This window comes from Gracilinanus agilis, chromosome 1 (genome assembly GCF_016433145.1).
Source record: "Gracilinanus agilis isolate LMUSP501 chromosome 1, AgileGrace, whole genome shotgun sequence".
NCBI classification, from domain to species: domain Eukaryota; kingdom Metazoa; phylum Chordata; class Mammalia; order Didelphimorphia; family Didelphidae; genus Gracilinanus; species Gracilinanus agilis.
Window position 1 is genome coordinate 55,105,221 of NC_058130.1, and position 14,831 is coordinate 55,120,051.

Here is a 14,831-nt window from a genome sequence, read left to right on the forward strand (position 1 = left end):
AAAGAAAGAAAGAAAGAAAGAAAGAAAGAAAGAAAGAAAGAAAGAAAGAAAGAAAGAAAGAAAGAAAGAAAGAAAGAAAGAAAGAAAGAAAGAAAGAAAGAAAGAAAGAAAGAAAGAAAGGAAGGAAGGAAGGAAGGAAGGAAGGAAGGAAGGAAGAAAAAAGAGCAGTTCACAAAAAACTAACCATCCCATTAACCAAGTCTAACAATATATATGTAACATTCAACACCCTCAAAAAGAGTCAAAAAAATACATCTCTTGGATGTTGTGTTGGATGCTCATCTGATAAAATAAAAGGAAGCATAACAGAGCAAAAACAGAATAAGCTTTGTAGTGAGGACTTGTATTCAAATCCCCACTCTCCTGTTTGTTAGCTGGCTCAGCAGGGACAAGATATCTCCTCTCAGAGGCTCATTTTTATCATCTGCAGAATCATTCAGTTGAACGAGATGATCTCTAAGGTCTCATTCCTAAGATGCTCCAAGGTCCCTCTGGCTCATCATGGCCCCCAAATATTAAAAAGAAAGCCATCTTTTTGTTGGCAGCTAGGTGGACTGAGAATCAGGCTCAGAGATGGGAGGTCCTGGGCTCAAATCTGGCCTCAGATACTTCCTAGCTATGTGATCCTGGGCAAGTCACTTAACCCCCATTGCCTAGCCCTTTCCACTCTATTGCCTTGAAACCAATACTTAGTATTGATTCCAAGACAGAAGGTGAGGGTTTTCAAAAAGAGAAGAAAGCCAGTTGCATCTAGGGATGGGCAGTACAGACACATTGATCTATATCTTAATCTTCCTGCCCCCTGCCCCTACCTCAAAGAACAGGATTGAGTCCTTCAAATTGTGGTGGCATCAGAATTCTCCCCAGCCAGCCATTGTTAGAGCCTTGAGAGTAAAATGTTTGCTGGATCCAAAGAAAGGAAAGTCTTTTAGATTAACTGAAGTTTCAAGGTCCCACTTGGTGTTTTCCTGAGCCCATGGTTGGAGGGGAAGTATGAAGGCTGGGAAAGTAGATCCTTCCACACAGTAGTGCCTAATGGCAAATGGAAAAGGCAGCCAACCTTTCCATGGCATTCAGGAATATGTTGAAGCATCCACGTTCTTCTACTTCTCTATCTGAGTTAATGGCATTAAGCCCAACCAACTAACAATGGAAACTGTCTTATCAGGAAGTCTAGTACATTTTGTGCTATGGGACCCCTCAATAGAGTAGAACAAAAAGGAAAGGGGGGAGAGGACAAAATAAGAGCAAAGAAATAGTCAGAATTCATGAAGAAAATAAGGTAGCGATCAGATAATATATAATTAGGTTAGAGTCCGATAGTGGGTGCCCCTAGATAATTATCTCTTAAGACGTGATGGACAAACTTTTTTTTTTTAATTTTTTTTTAAACCCTTACCTTCCATCTTGGAGTCAATACTGTGTATTGGCTCCAAGGCAGAAAAGTGGTAAGGGTAGGCAATGGGGGTCAAGTGACTTGCCCAGGGTCACACAGCTGGGAAGTGTCTAAGGCCAGATTTAAATCTAGGACCTCGCATCTCTAGGCCTGGCTCTCAATCCACTGAGCTACCCAGCTGCCCCCATGGACAAACTTTTTAAAGAGGGGGCCAAAGGAAAGGAAATGTTCATCTGTCAATCTGTTTCTAAGGCAGCTCTTTCAAAGTCTCATTGTATTGTATCCTACTCATTGTATTCATCAGATTAGGAATAATGTCGCTGCTGCCAGATAGAACATTTCAGGGGGCTGAATCTGGCCGGTGGGCTGTAGTTTGCCCATCACTGCCTTAGGATATAGCTAGGTGGTTCCAGTAGGGAGAGGTAGGTGGTGCTGTTGATAGAACATGGAGTGTGAAGTCAGGATGACCTGAGTTCAAATCCAGCCTCAGACACTTACTAGCTGTATAGCCCTGGGCAAGTCATTTAATCCTGTTTGCCTCAGTTTCCTCATCTGAAAATGAGCTGGAGAAGAAATGGCAAACCACTCCAGTATCTTTTCCAAGAAAACTCCAAATAGGATCACAAAGAATTGGATAAGACTGAAGCAAGTGTACAAGAAGTTAAGGGGAAGCCAGCAATAGTTTATGAGCAAGGAAGTGACATCCTCTCAATAGGATTCCATCAATTCCAAAATAGTATAACTCAAGCTGATAATAGTCACCTTCCTAGACTGTAACAGACAGCCTCTTTCTGTATCTTCTGATTCCCCTGGATTCTCTCTGTGGAACTAATTATAAAAGACCAAAAGCCCAGGGTACGTTGTCTCCCTTGGGTAGCAAGATACTGGATGTCGAGCTCTGATCTGCAAGCACTCCCACTCACTCCTCACTTGTCGAGCTCTTGTTTCGGGTGAGGGGGTGAGAGCGCTCTGCTCCCTGGTTCACCAAGAGAACTAGAATGAAAACGTTCTTCAAAAGCAGATTCACTCCTCCCCTTGTCTCCCTCCCCCAGTCTCCCATCTTGGATACTCAGCTTTCCTTTATCAAGGACCGTCTTGAAATTCGATGGAAAAGGATGAGTTGGAGCGTTCCCTCCCTCTCTTGACTGTCGTTAATAGAAATAGAGAAAGATTTCTTCTCTTAAACCTAGTGAAAGAACCTCAGAGGAGCTGAGGTTATCAGAGAAAACATTTCCAACCTGTTTGGCTGCTGGCACCCCGGGGATGCTGTGTTTCTTTTCTTCCACATCATCATTCTGGCTGCATTTAAAGAGAACGTGCTAAACCCTGATTGCCGAAGAAAGAGACTTTATGACAACGAAAACTGCGAGTTTGGCTTGAGGGCTAAAAGAACTCATGGGCCAAAGCCATGCCAAGAGCAAATATTGAGACTGGTATCCAAGGTCCCTTGGACTCAATGACCTCCAAAGTGCCTTCCAATACCCAAGATTCTAGAATAAATATTTTTTAAATGTTTGTTGAATTCTAATCCAGTATTCGTTCAGCTTTCCTGGAATAGCTTGATATGGAGCCCAAAACTCAGATGATTACTAGCCAGGGACAGGTATTTAACCCCGCAGAGGAGTCATGGGGGTGCTACCAAACTGCTTGAATCTGGGCCATTTCATTTGAACTTCACAACAGCCATGTGAAGGAGGCAGATTTGAGATTCATTTCATTCCCCTTATAATACAATATTATCATTAGTGTGCTGTTAAAAAGGAATGAGAAAATGGAGACTCAGAAAAGAAAAAATGACTAGTCCAAGGTCATGTGACTAGATATTTGATTTTTTTTAAATATTTTTTTCCATGGTTACATGATTCATGTTCTCCCCCTCCCTTCTGCTTCTCCCCCAACCCAGAGTTGACAAGCAGTTCCACTGGGTTATATACATATCATTGCTCAATATCTATTTCCATATTATTCATTTTGTAATAGTGTAATCTTTTAAAACCAAAACCCCAAATCATATACCCACATAAACAAGTGATAAACCATGTGTTTTCTTCTGCATAGAAATTCAATTTTTTTAAACCCTTACTTTCTGTCTTAGAATCAATACTGTGTACTGGTTCTAAGGCAGAAAAGAGGTAAGGGCTAGGCAATGGAGGTTAAGTGACTTGCCCAGGGTCACATAGCTAGGAAGTGTCTGAGGCCAGATTTGAACTCATCTCTGGGCCAGGCTCTCTCTCAGTACCCACTGAGTCACCCAGCTTCTGGGTACTTTAAGTTCCTGATTTGAGGAAATTGAGGTTTGCTGATTGATTACATTAAAAATAAACTAAGAGTCTAATTCTCTTTTCACACCATCAAACATGATAAGCTTCTTCTGTATATAATTATAATAGATAGCACTTCCTATGTGCCAGCCACTATACTAAGCACTTTACAATTATCATCTCCTTTGATCTCACATCTACCCTGGTAGGTGGGTACTGTTATTAGTCTTAATTTACAAATAACCATGATAATGGATGGATAGATAATATTTATATAGAACTTTTATTAATGCCAGGCACTGTGATAAGCACTTTATAATTATTATCTCTTTTGATCTCACAACAACCCTGGGAGGTGGGTACTAGTATTATCATTCCCATTTTATAGATGAGGAAACTGAGGCAAACAGAGGTAAAGTAATTTGCCCACGGTCATATGCATAGCAAATGGCTGAAACCAAATATGTTCCTAATTTCAAGGGCAGTGCTATTTCTTTCCTTTTTATTTTTCAGGCCCTTTCCTTCTGTCTTGAAATTGATACTGAGTGTCAGTTCCAAGGCAGAAGAATGGTGGGAACTAGACAATTGGGGTTAAGTGACTTGCCCAGGGTCATACAACTAGAAAGTATCTAAAGCAAAATCTGAACTCGGGACCTCCTGTCTCTAGGCTTGCCTCTCTATTTACAGATCCACTTGGATGCTCCAGTCAGTACTCATTCCACCACACCATCTAGCTGCCCCAAGACACTGAGCCATATGTAGGAGAAGCAGAAGAAAATGAAAATGTTCCTAGTCTCAAGGATCTTACATTCTGCTTGGGGATATACAAAATGTATACAAAAAAATAAATGTGAAATAATTACAAAATTCTATGGAATAGTTTCAAGAGGAAAAGAATGTTAACAACTGGGGGGAGGAGGGAAGCTGGGTAGTTCAGTAGATTGAGATCCAGACCCAGAGATGGGAGGTCCTGGGTTCAAATATGGCCTCAGACACTTCCTCACTATGTAACCCTGGGCAAGCCACTTGACCCCATCGTCTAGCCCTTACCACTCTTCTGCCTTGGAACCAATATTTAGTACTGAGTCTAAGACATAAGGCAAAGGGGTTTGAAAAAACAGAACTGGAGGTATCAGGAAAAGCCTCATGTAGGAGGCAGCATCTGAGCTGAATCTTGAAAAAACTAGGGATCACAAGAAATGGAAGTGAGGAGAGAGGAAATTTCAGGCATGGGGAGTCACATACACAAAAGCATGGAGGTAGGAGATGGAGGTGACAGAACCCTGGCCATAATCCAGTTCTTCTGACTCCAAGTTCATTTTTCTTTGCTTCATACCATGCTGCCTTGCAGAAAGGAACCATTATACCTATTAAGATGCTTGAGGGCATTAATCACTAGCCCTTCAACATCCTAATTATTGGGAGGTGTGATGAGGCGACAGCCTTTGATACCAACCATCCTGTCCTATAAGGGATTGGCCTTTCAGGATGTAAGGATGGCTTAATGCACTACTTCACCTCCTGCTGTTAGAATAATTATGGGCCTCGTTCTCCCTAGCTTTTACCGTTTGTTCAAGCCCAACTCAATTAAGACAGAAGGGGGATGGAATCCGAAGAGTATGACTCGCCTATTATTTTTTCCTAAAGAAAATTCTATGGCTGGACCATTTAATAGTCATCATTCCATTCTCTGTTTGAATGACCTTTGATTCTTTCGAAGGTAGTGAAAGAAAAGTCATTCACTGGATCTAATTGAAGCAAATGTATCATTCCTCTTTGAATGGCTGTCCTTCTCCATCTTGGTGCCAATCGGTTTTTCACATCATCCATTTTGAGTGGCTTTAGGCAAACAACAAGCAGGTGGCAAGTACCTTCTATTCAAACCCCAGGCTATGCTGCACAGATATTAAAATGAAACATGGTGGTCCTTGTTCTCAAAGAACTTAAGAGTCTACCTCAGAAGATAAGACTTGTTCCATGAAATAAGCAGTGAACACCACCAGCTTGACTATCATTAAGTGATAAATTGTGTGATAACAATTATCGCTAATGCCAGGGTCTCAGAGAAGCCGGAGATGGAACCACTGACATGGGATCTTCCATGAAATAAACTACAACGTATGGCCTGTGAGATCCAAATGAAGTGATTAGCCAAAAAGAAGAGGAAAAAAAGGCAAGAGTCAAATTAGCTTAAGTACTGCAGAGCCAAAGAGAAAATCAAAACCCCAAAAGGGTTTTTGTTCTCCAGGGGCATCCATCCAATTAAGTGAATGGAAAAGTAATGGAGAGATAGGGGAAAACCAGGAGAATCGTGGGAAGATTATCCAGGAGAGGATGATGATCAAGTCTCAAAAGCAGCAGAGATGTCAAGACAGATGAGGACTGAGAAAAGCCCACTGGATTTAGCAACTAAAAGAACATTGATAACTTTAGAAAAAACCAGTTTCTGTTCAGTGGTGAAGTGAGGGGGTTGAATGATGGGAGGTAAATGCAAGGAGAGCACCACTATCCTTTCAGTTCCCCAGGGAGACTTGCATCCACGATGACATCCTTAATTTCCCTCACCCCATATATTCAGCCAGTTGTCCTGATGCAATTGTCCTCTCTATTCTATCTCCCTTTCTCCACTTAAGCTCAGGGTCTCATTGCCTCTTATCTAGATGGTTGAAATAGTTCTTCAGATCATGGGCTCATAAATATTGAGCTGGAAGAGACCTCAGAAGTCAATAGTTAAAGCCTGTCATTTTATTGATAAGGAAACTGAGAACAACAGACGCGAAGGGATTTATGTAAGCTCACAGCAGAAAGCAAGTATGGGAAGCATGATTTGAATTCAGGTCCTCTGACCCCGGAGCCAATGCTATTTCCATTGAACCTTGTCTTAAGTTTTTCTCTACACAGCTGCCAGGGTGATATTTCTACTTCTTGGGTTCCTGACCATGTCATTTCCCCACTTGATAAACTGCTGTGGTTCACTAACATTTCTAGGATTGAATACGAATCCATCTGTTGCACATTCAAGGCTCTCACAAATCATTACTCCATTCCATTTCAAAACCCTGGATATGAACCTAGAGCTTCTGACTGCAAGCCTATTGCTCTGCCTAGCACAAATGAGCCATTATACCTACTAAGATGCCCGAACACATTAATCACTAGCCCTTCAACATCCCCATTATTGGGGGGGGGAGGTGATTAGGTGATAACCTTTGATGCCAATCTTCCTGCCCTGTAAGGGAACGAACAGCTACCCTGGATTGGCCTTTCAGGATATGATGGTTGTTTAATGCACTAATTCACCTCCTGCTATTAGAATAATTGTGGGGCTCATTCTCCCTAGCTTTGGTTCAGCCAAACAGTCCTGCCACATATGACCCTCTGCTCCTGCCTTTCTGCTTTTGACCATCTATCCTTCACATCTGGGGTGCTTTCTTGCCTCCATGAACTAGACTCCTAGCTTCCTTCAAATTTCAGGTCAAGGACCACTTTCCACCCTCAGCCTTTGGTGACGCCCCAGCTGCTAGATACTGGAATGGTCTGCTATTCATTTCTTTCTCCAGCTCACTTTATAGATAAGGAAACTAAGGGAAATTGAGTTAAGTGACTTGCCCAGGGTCACACAGCTTAGAGGCCAGATTTTAACTCAGGTAGATGAGTCTTCCTGACTCTAGGGCTGATACTCTACCCACTGTCTCACCTACCTGCTCACAGGAGGAGTAATAAATACTAGAAAAGAAATCCTTCATGAAATACCATCATTGGTTTAAACTCTTGGGCAGGAGTAGAAAGATACAGAAGGCATCCCCATCATAGCAGCTTAGAAGACTTACCAAGATGAAATGGTGAAAATATAGAAATGGGAGAAATTCAAAAGTGGGTTCAGCAGTGAAAGCTGGTAAACTGCTGAAGGGCAAGAATTACTTTTTTTTATTTAGAATTTTTTTCCATAGTTACATGATTCATGATCCCCCCTCCTATACGCTGCTCTTTCCTCCCCCCCCTCCCAAAGCCCACAAGCACTTCTACTTGGTTATACATGTATCGTTGTTCAAAACCTATTTCCATATTATTCATATCTGCAGCAGAGTGATCCTTTAACATCAAAACTCCAATCATTGGGGATGTAGACTCCAAACAATCCCCCTAGTGCAAATATCAATAATATGGAATTGGGTTTTGATCAATGAACTTGTAAAAATAAGTGAAATAACAAAGTCAGCTATGAGAGGGGAGTGAGAGGAGGGGAGAGAAAGAACATGAATCATGTAACATGGAACATGGAAAATTTTTTCTTAATTAAATAAAATTTAAAAATAAAATTTTAATTTTAATTTAAAAAAAACAATATTATCCCTATCACACTATGTGATTGATCACATGTTTTTCTAATGCATTTCCATTTCCACAGTTCTTTCTCTGGATGTGGACAGCATTCTTTCTCCCAAATTCCTTTGCATTGTCCCATTGCATTGTTGCTAGTAGAGAAGCCCATTATGTTTGATTGTGCCACAGTGTATCTGTCTCTGTTTATAAGGTTCTCCTGGTTCTGCTCCTTTCACTCTGCATCAGTTCCTGGAGACCATTCCAGTTCACGTGGAATTCCTCCATTTCTTTATTCCTTTCAGCACAATAGTATTCCAAGGGATTACTTTTTAGATAAGTTGAGTATTTCATTTAATGCTGAGCCATAATGTTCTCCATACCATCAGTGCTTAATAGATGGGGGTTATACTGCCTGCTTAACCACTTCATATTCTGATCACATATTTTTAGATTGGGAAAGTACCTGAATTTGGAAATGGAAAGTAGCCGAAATCTGAAGGAAGGTAAGGAGTCTAGTTCATGGAGGCAAGAAAGCACTCCAGATGTGAAGGACAGATAGGAAAAAAAGCAGAGAGACAGAAACAGAGGGTCATATGTGAGAACCTAATGCCAGAGATTCTTAACTTACTGTCTGTGAACTTGTTTTGGGCTGATTTCATATTCTGATAAATCAGTATAATTAATTTATTTTGCCATGCCATGTATTTCATTTAATTCATTTAAGGATACTCTTCTGAGGAGTTCAGAGACTTCACAAGGTTCCCAAAAGGGTTCACAACACCAAAAACATTAAGAACCCATGGTATATTTTAATCCCCCATTTTACAGGTGAGGAAACTGAGGTCCAAGAAGGTCAGTCATTGGTACAATAAGGCAAAAAGATTGAGAGTCAAAAGCTCACAACTAACTGATTCAGGATACAAACACAAAATCAGAAAATCATTTCATTCCTAGAAGTTCCATGCTGTTGAGTAGATCGAGCATTAGGGTCAAGATGAGAGCTTAAATGCAGCTGAAGCCATTTATGCAGTTGCCACACTAATTCTACTCCCTGTCTCTCCATCTGTCTCTGTTGCAGGGTGGCATGTATATTTTCCAGCTGTTTGACTCCTATGCAGCCAGCGGGATGTGCCTTCTCTTTGTCGCTATCTTTGAATGTGTCTGCATTGGCTGGGTTTATGGTGAGTATCAGCCTACCCCAGTCTTCACTGCCATTCACCATGAAATCTCTTGCCCCAAGCCAGCTGCTACCCATAACACCTGTTCCCTGGAGTCAGTGGGAAGTAGAGACTCTTTGTTCTGTCCAGCCAGTGTTTGGCGTGATTGGAGCTGGGCAGGAGCCTAAGTGCTGGGCCTGGCAGAATCTGCTGTTTTGTTCCCTGTGACAATACAGCATTCTAGGACTTTTCCCTTTCTCTCTCTGGCTTTCATCACCCCATCAACCTGAACTCGTGCATAGATTTCATAGTTCTTAAATTCAGAGATGTACAAGACCTCCAAGGCCATTTAGTACAACCCCTCAATTTACAAACAAATAAACTGAGGTCCAGAGAAGTAAATGACTTTCCTGGTCATATAGGTAGTAAGTGGCAGAAGAAAGATTTGAACTCAGGTCCTCTGACTCTAGAGCAGGTGCCCTTTCCATTGTACCATGAAGAGTCATTATTTCCCAAGTCCGTAAAGCATTCTTCCTCCTAATTCGGATACTCCCTAAACAGGAAAAACTCTGTACATTGAGCAACTCTCCTCCTTATAACTTTGGTTAATCCTAAGGGTCTTTCTCTTAAGCCTGCTCCAACCCACCTCCTATAAGTCCCACAGCTTCATTGAAGTGACTGCCAGAGTACATATGACCTATTCTCCTACCCCAAGAGCTGACTGAATTCAAGCCATTCCCAAAAAATAACTGTCTAGCTCTCCTCCAAAGCTGGGTGGGCAGCTGGGTGATGTGGTAGATAGAGTGCTTATGCTCAAGTCAGAAGGACTTGAGTTCAAATCCAACCTCAGACATTTACTAACTGTGTGACCTTGGGTAAGTCACTTGACACTGTTTGCCTCAGTTTCCTTATCCATAAAATGAGCTGGAGAAGAAAATGGCAAATTACTCCAGTTATCTTCACTAAGAAAACCCCAACAGAGGTAACAGAGTTGGAAACAACTGAACAATACCTCTCTTCCAAAGGCTCTGCCATGAGCTATAGAGATACAGGCGGGGCTTTGGAGGGAGAATTACTGAGTTCACATTTCACTTCTGATGTTTCTTTAAAAAAAAAAACCCTTAACTTCTGTGTATTGGCTCCTTGGTGGAAGAGTGGTAAGGGTGGGCAATGGGGGTCAAGTGACTTGCCCAGGGTCACACAGCTGGGAAGTGTCTGATGTTTCTTAAACAGCTTAATTTCCCCAATTCTGTTTTCTCATCTGTAAAAGGGGGCTGGACTGGCTATCCCTTGCAGCCCTTCCCTATCTAAATCTATATCTATATCTAATCTATATCTAAATCAGTCTTCCCTATATCTAACAATCCTTCACTTGGGAAAAATTCTCCCTAATATCTAGTCCAAATCCCTATTGTAGTTTAAATGAGAGGCAGCATGGTGTATTGGATAGAATTCTGGAGCCAGGGAAGTCCTGAGTTCAAAACCTGACTTTAACATTTACTAGGTATGTGGCAAATCCTTTAATCTCTCTGGGTCTCGGTTTCTTCTTCTGTGAAATTAAAGAATTGGACTCAATAAGCTCTAAGGTCTCTTCTAAACTCTAAATTTATGATCCTATGCAATCTGGGTTTTTTTCTCTCTCTTTCTTCATTGGAAGCAGACAATGCTCACACATATCCCGCTTTCCACTCAAAGATGTGATGGTAAATATAATCCAACCTTCTTTACCTTAGGCTAAGAGCCCAATTCATTTGGCATTTCTATATAGCCCTTGTAGTTTATTTTTTTATTTTTATTTTTTTTTTATTTTAAACCCTTAACTTCTGTGTATTGACTTATAGGTGGAAGAGTGGTAAGGGTAGGCAATGGGGGTCAAGTGACTTGCCCAGGGTCACACAGCTGAGAGCCCTTGTAGTTTAATATAGGATTTTCTCATTATGTCTTATTGTAGCAGGGTTGGGGGGCATATAAGGAGTAATATAGAGGATAAAGCCCTTTACTTGGAGTCAGGATGGCCTATGTTCAAATACTGCCCCAGATATTTTACTAACTGTGTGATCCTAATCAGGCCATTTAATCTTTCTCCATCTCAGTTTCCTCATCTATAAAATGGGGATAATAATAGCATCTACCTGGCAGAGTCTTCATGAGAATAAAATGAGATTAGCCTGTATAATGTGCTTTGCCAAACATAAAGCACCAAACAAAGAAATGTTACCAATTATCTTTATTGTCTTCATTCTTTCTGCACAGGAAGCAATCGCTTTTATGAAAACATTGAAGACATGATTGGCTATAAGCCGCTGTCCCTAATTAAGTGGTGCTGGAAGGTGGTGACCCCGGGCATCTGTGCAGTGAGTATCCCTTCCTTGGTCAGGCTCTCCTTCTGCCTCATCACCCCAAAGCACTGAGACAATGAATATGGCATGTTCTCTTCAGACAATAGACCCATAGTTTCTGGGACTAGCCTGGGTGGCTCCTTCCCCATCCAGAAGATTGTGCTCAAATCAGATTTGTACCATTCCAGCCCTCACTGAGTCTACAGTCTAGTCTAGAGAGATATAAAATGCCCATGGACACAACCAAAATATAACGCAACCCACAGCTGCTTCCCAGAGGTAGGAGAAAAGGACCATGGGAGCTGAAATGAGGGAGAAGGTCACTCCTGACTGCTGGGATTGGAGAAGGCTTCTAAGAGGAGGTGTTATTTGTGGTGTTTTAGAGGATGATTCGGAATACAATGGGTGAAGGAGAAGAAGAGGCAAAGTGAAAGAAAGCACACCCAAATTAGGAGCAGGACCAACAAGGCTCTCTGGCTTCTTGGTCTTCAATAGATGCTTGCTTAGAAAAGCCACTTCAATCCCTATTAATCAATCAGTAGATATTTATTAGGCACCTATTGTATATTGGACACTGAAGAGACCAGTACAAAGAATGAAACAATCCCTACTGTCAGTGAGTTTACATTCATTGGGAGATTGCTGTGAAAAAAGTAGCAACAGAAAGTTTATAAATATATAATATTAATTCTATCAGCATAGAAATAAATATGAAACAATTTTATCAATATATCAATATCAATCAAATTAAACAATAATTTATCAATATATAGTATAAATGAATGTAAAACAAAGTTTATAAATTTATATAGAAAACAAAGTTTATCAACACAAATAAATATGAAACATAAAATTTAGAAATATATAACAAGGTTAATTATATAAATATAAAACATAAAATTTATAAACACATATAAACAAAGTTTATAAACATAAATATAAAACATGAAGTTTATAAACATATATAAAACAGTTTATCAACAAATAAATATAAAACATAAAGTTTATAAATATATGTAACAAAGTTTATCAACATAAATTCAAACATAAAATTTATAAATATATAACATAAAGTTCATCAACACATAAATAAATATAAAACAAAGTTTATAAATATATACAAAACAGTTTGTCAACATAAATAAACATAGAACATAAAGTTTGTCAATATATAAATATAAAACATAAAATTTATAAATATATAACATAAAGTTCATCAACGTATAAGTGAATATAAAACATAAAGTTATAATTGAATACATATACGTGTATATAGTATCTGTGAGATGTTATGTGGTGCAATTTTCTCTAAGCTAAGATGGAGAAGCATCTTTGGGTGGCCCCTAGATAGGAGTGCACATGCAGTAATTTCCATCCTAGTGACAGGCTGCTCTTCCATCTTTTAGGGGATCTTTGTCTTCTTCCTGGTGAAATACAAGCCCCTCAAGTACAACAATGTGTACACATACCCCAATTGGGGTTATGGGATTGGCTGGATGATGGCACTTTCCTCCATGGTCTGCATTCCACTTTGGATTGTCCTCAAGATGTGGCAGATTGAGGGCACGCTCCTGGAGGTGAGTGATAACTGGGTCCTGCCACTCACCCATGGAAAAGGGAGATTTGCTGGGTGGGGAAGCAAGGAAAAGAGCACACAGGGAAAGGGGAGAGGGCATTCAAACTGGGATCTTTCTAGTAGTCATAGTTCCAAGGTATGTGTGTGAGTTGACACTGAACCAAACATCTGGATAAACTAACGTTAAAAAAATAAACCCTTACCATCCATCTTAGAATCGATACTGTATATTGGTTCCAATGTAGGAGAGTGGGAAGATCAAGGCAATAGGGGCTAAGTGACTTGCTTAGGGTCACACAGCTGGGAATTGTCGGAGGCCAGATTTCACCCCAGGACCTCTTATCTCTAAACCTGACTCTCTATCCCCTGAGCCACCTAGCTTCCCCCAGAACTAGCATTTATATAGCACCTAATATGTGCCAGGTACTCTTGAGTACTTTTTAAAAATGTGGTCTCTTTTGACCCTCATAACAATCATTTGAAATATTATTATCATCTCCATTTTATAATTTTATAATTGAGCAAACAGAGGCAAACAGTGGTTAAATGAATTGTCCAGGGTAAATGGCTAATAACTTTACATAGTTTTGAAGTGTCTAAGGCTATGTTTGAATTCAGGTCTTCCTGACTTCAAGATGAAAAGAACAATTGGTCATATGTATTTAGCTCCTAACTAACTTTCTTTGGGGCCACAGTAACTCTCTGAGGTAGGTAGTGAATACATTATCATTTAATTTTATAGATAATTATAATAAGGTAACGTCCTGTAGTAGGAAGAGATCTGTCTTTGGACCCTAATATTTACACCAAAAGACTTCATGATATGGTAGACAGTAGATCAGTTTTGGAGTCAGGAAGGCCTGGGTTCAAAACTTGGCCCTGAAACAGATTGACTGGGTGACTTACTTATCTCTCAGTATCCAAGCTACCTCCTTAACATGACAAGTTACAGAACAGAAGTCAATCTGCATAGCTAGAGAGAGTTTCCTCATTGGGAACTGTCCATATGGATGAAATCTGAGATAGATAGATGGGCAGACAGACAAAGACAGACAGACAGACAGATAGATAGATAGAAGATAGATGGGATAGATGGATGGATGGATGGATAGATAGATAGAAGATAGATGGATGGGTGGATGGATGGATGGATGAATAGATTGATAGATAGAAGACAGATGGATGGATGGATAGATAGATAGATAGATAGATGATAGAGAGATAAATGATTGATAGATAGATCTATACATTTGACTATCTGTTGACTAGCTAACTATTATCTATTTACACATTTTTATGAACAAATATGGGCAGCTAGGTGGCACAATGTTTTGAGTGAAGTCAGGAAGATTCATCTTCCAAGTTCAAATCTGGCCTCAGATACTAATCCTGTTTGCCTCAGTTTCCTCATCTATAGAATGAGTTAGAGAATGAAATGGCAAACTACTTCAGTATCTTTGGAAAAACAAACAGATTGAGTCACAAAGAGTTGGACATGATTAAGACAAATGAACAATAAATGCATTTAGGTCCATATCTATGATTTCATCAGTTGGGGAAGGGGGTGAGGAGGAGGTTGGAACCTCCTGATGTGAAAACTCCCTCCTCCACTGAAGATCAGTAACTGATCTCTAACTTGTCTATAGTTTATATTCTTCAAGAATGACCTGGGGAAAGAAAGAAAGGAAAGAAAGAAAGAAAGAAAGAAAGAAAGAAAGAAAGAAAGAAAGAAAGAAAGAAAGAAAGAAAGAAAGAAAGAAAGAAAGAAAGAAAGAAAGA

General features: G+C 40.1%; 1 protein-coding gene across 1 annotated transcript in view; it reads left to right on the top strand.

The window, feature by feature from the left end:
• SLC6A11 (solute carrier family 6 member 11) overlaps positions 1–14,831 on the top strand; it is a 179,418-nt gene that overhangs the window by 160,432 nt on the left and 4,155 nt on the right. Inside the window, exons 11-13 of the mRNA XM_044665835.1 lie at positions 9,059–9,161; positions 11,391–11,491; positions 12,883–13,053. Coding sequence (XP_044521770.1) covers positions 9,059–9,161; positions 11,391–11,491; positions 12,883–13,053 — 375 coding nt within the window. The remainder of the gene's footprint in view (positions 1–9,058; positions 9,162–11,390; positions 11,492–12,882; positions 13,054–14,831) is intronic.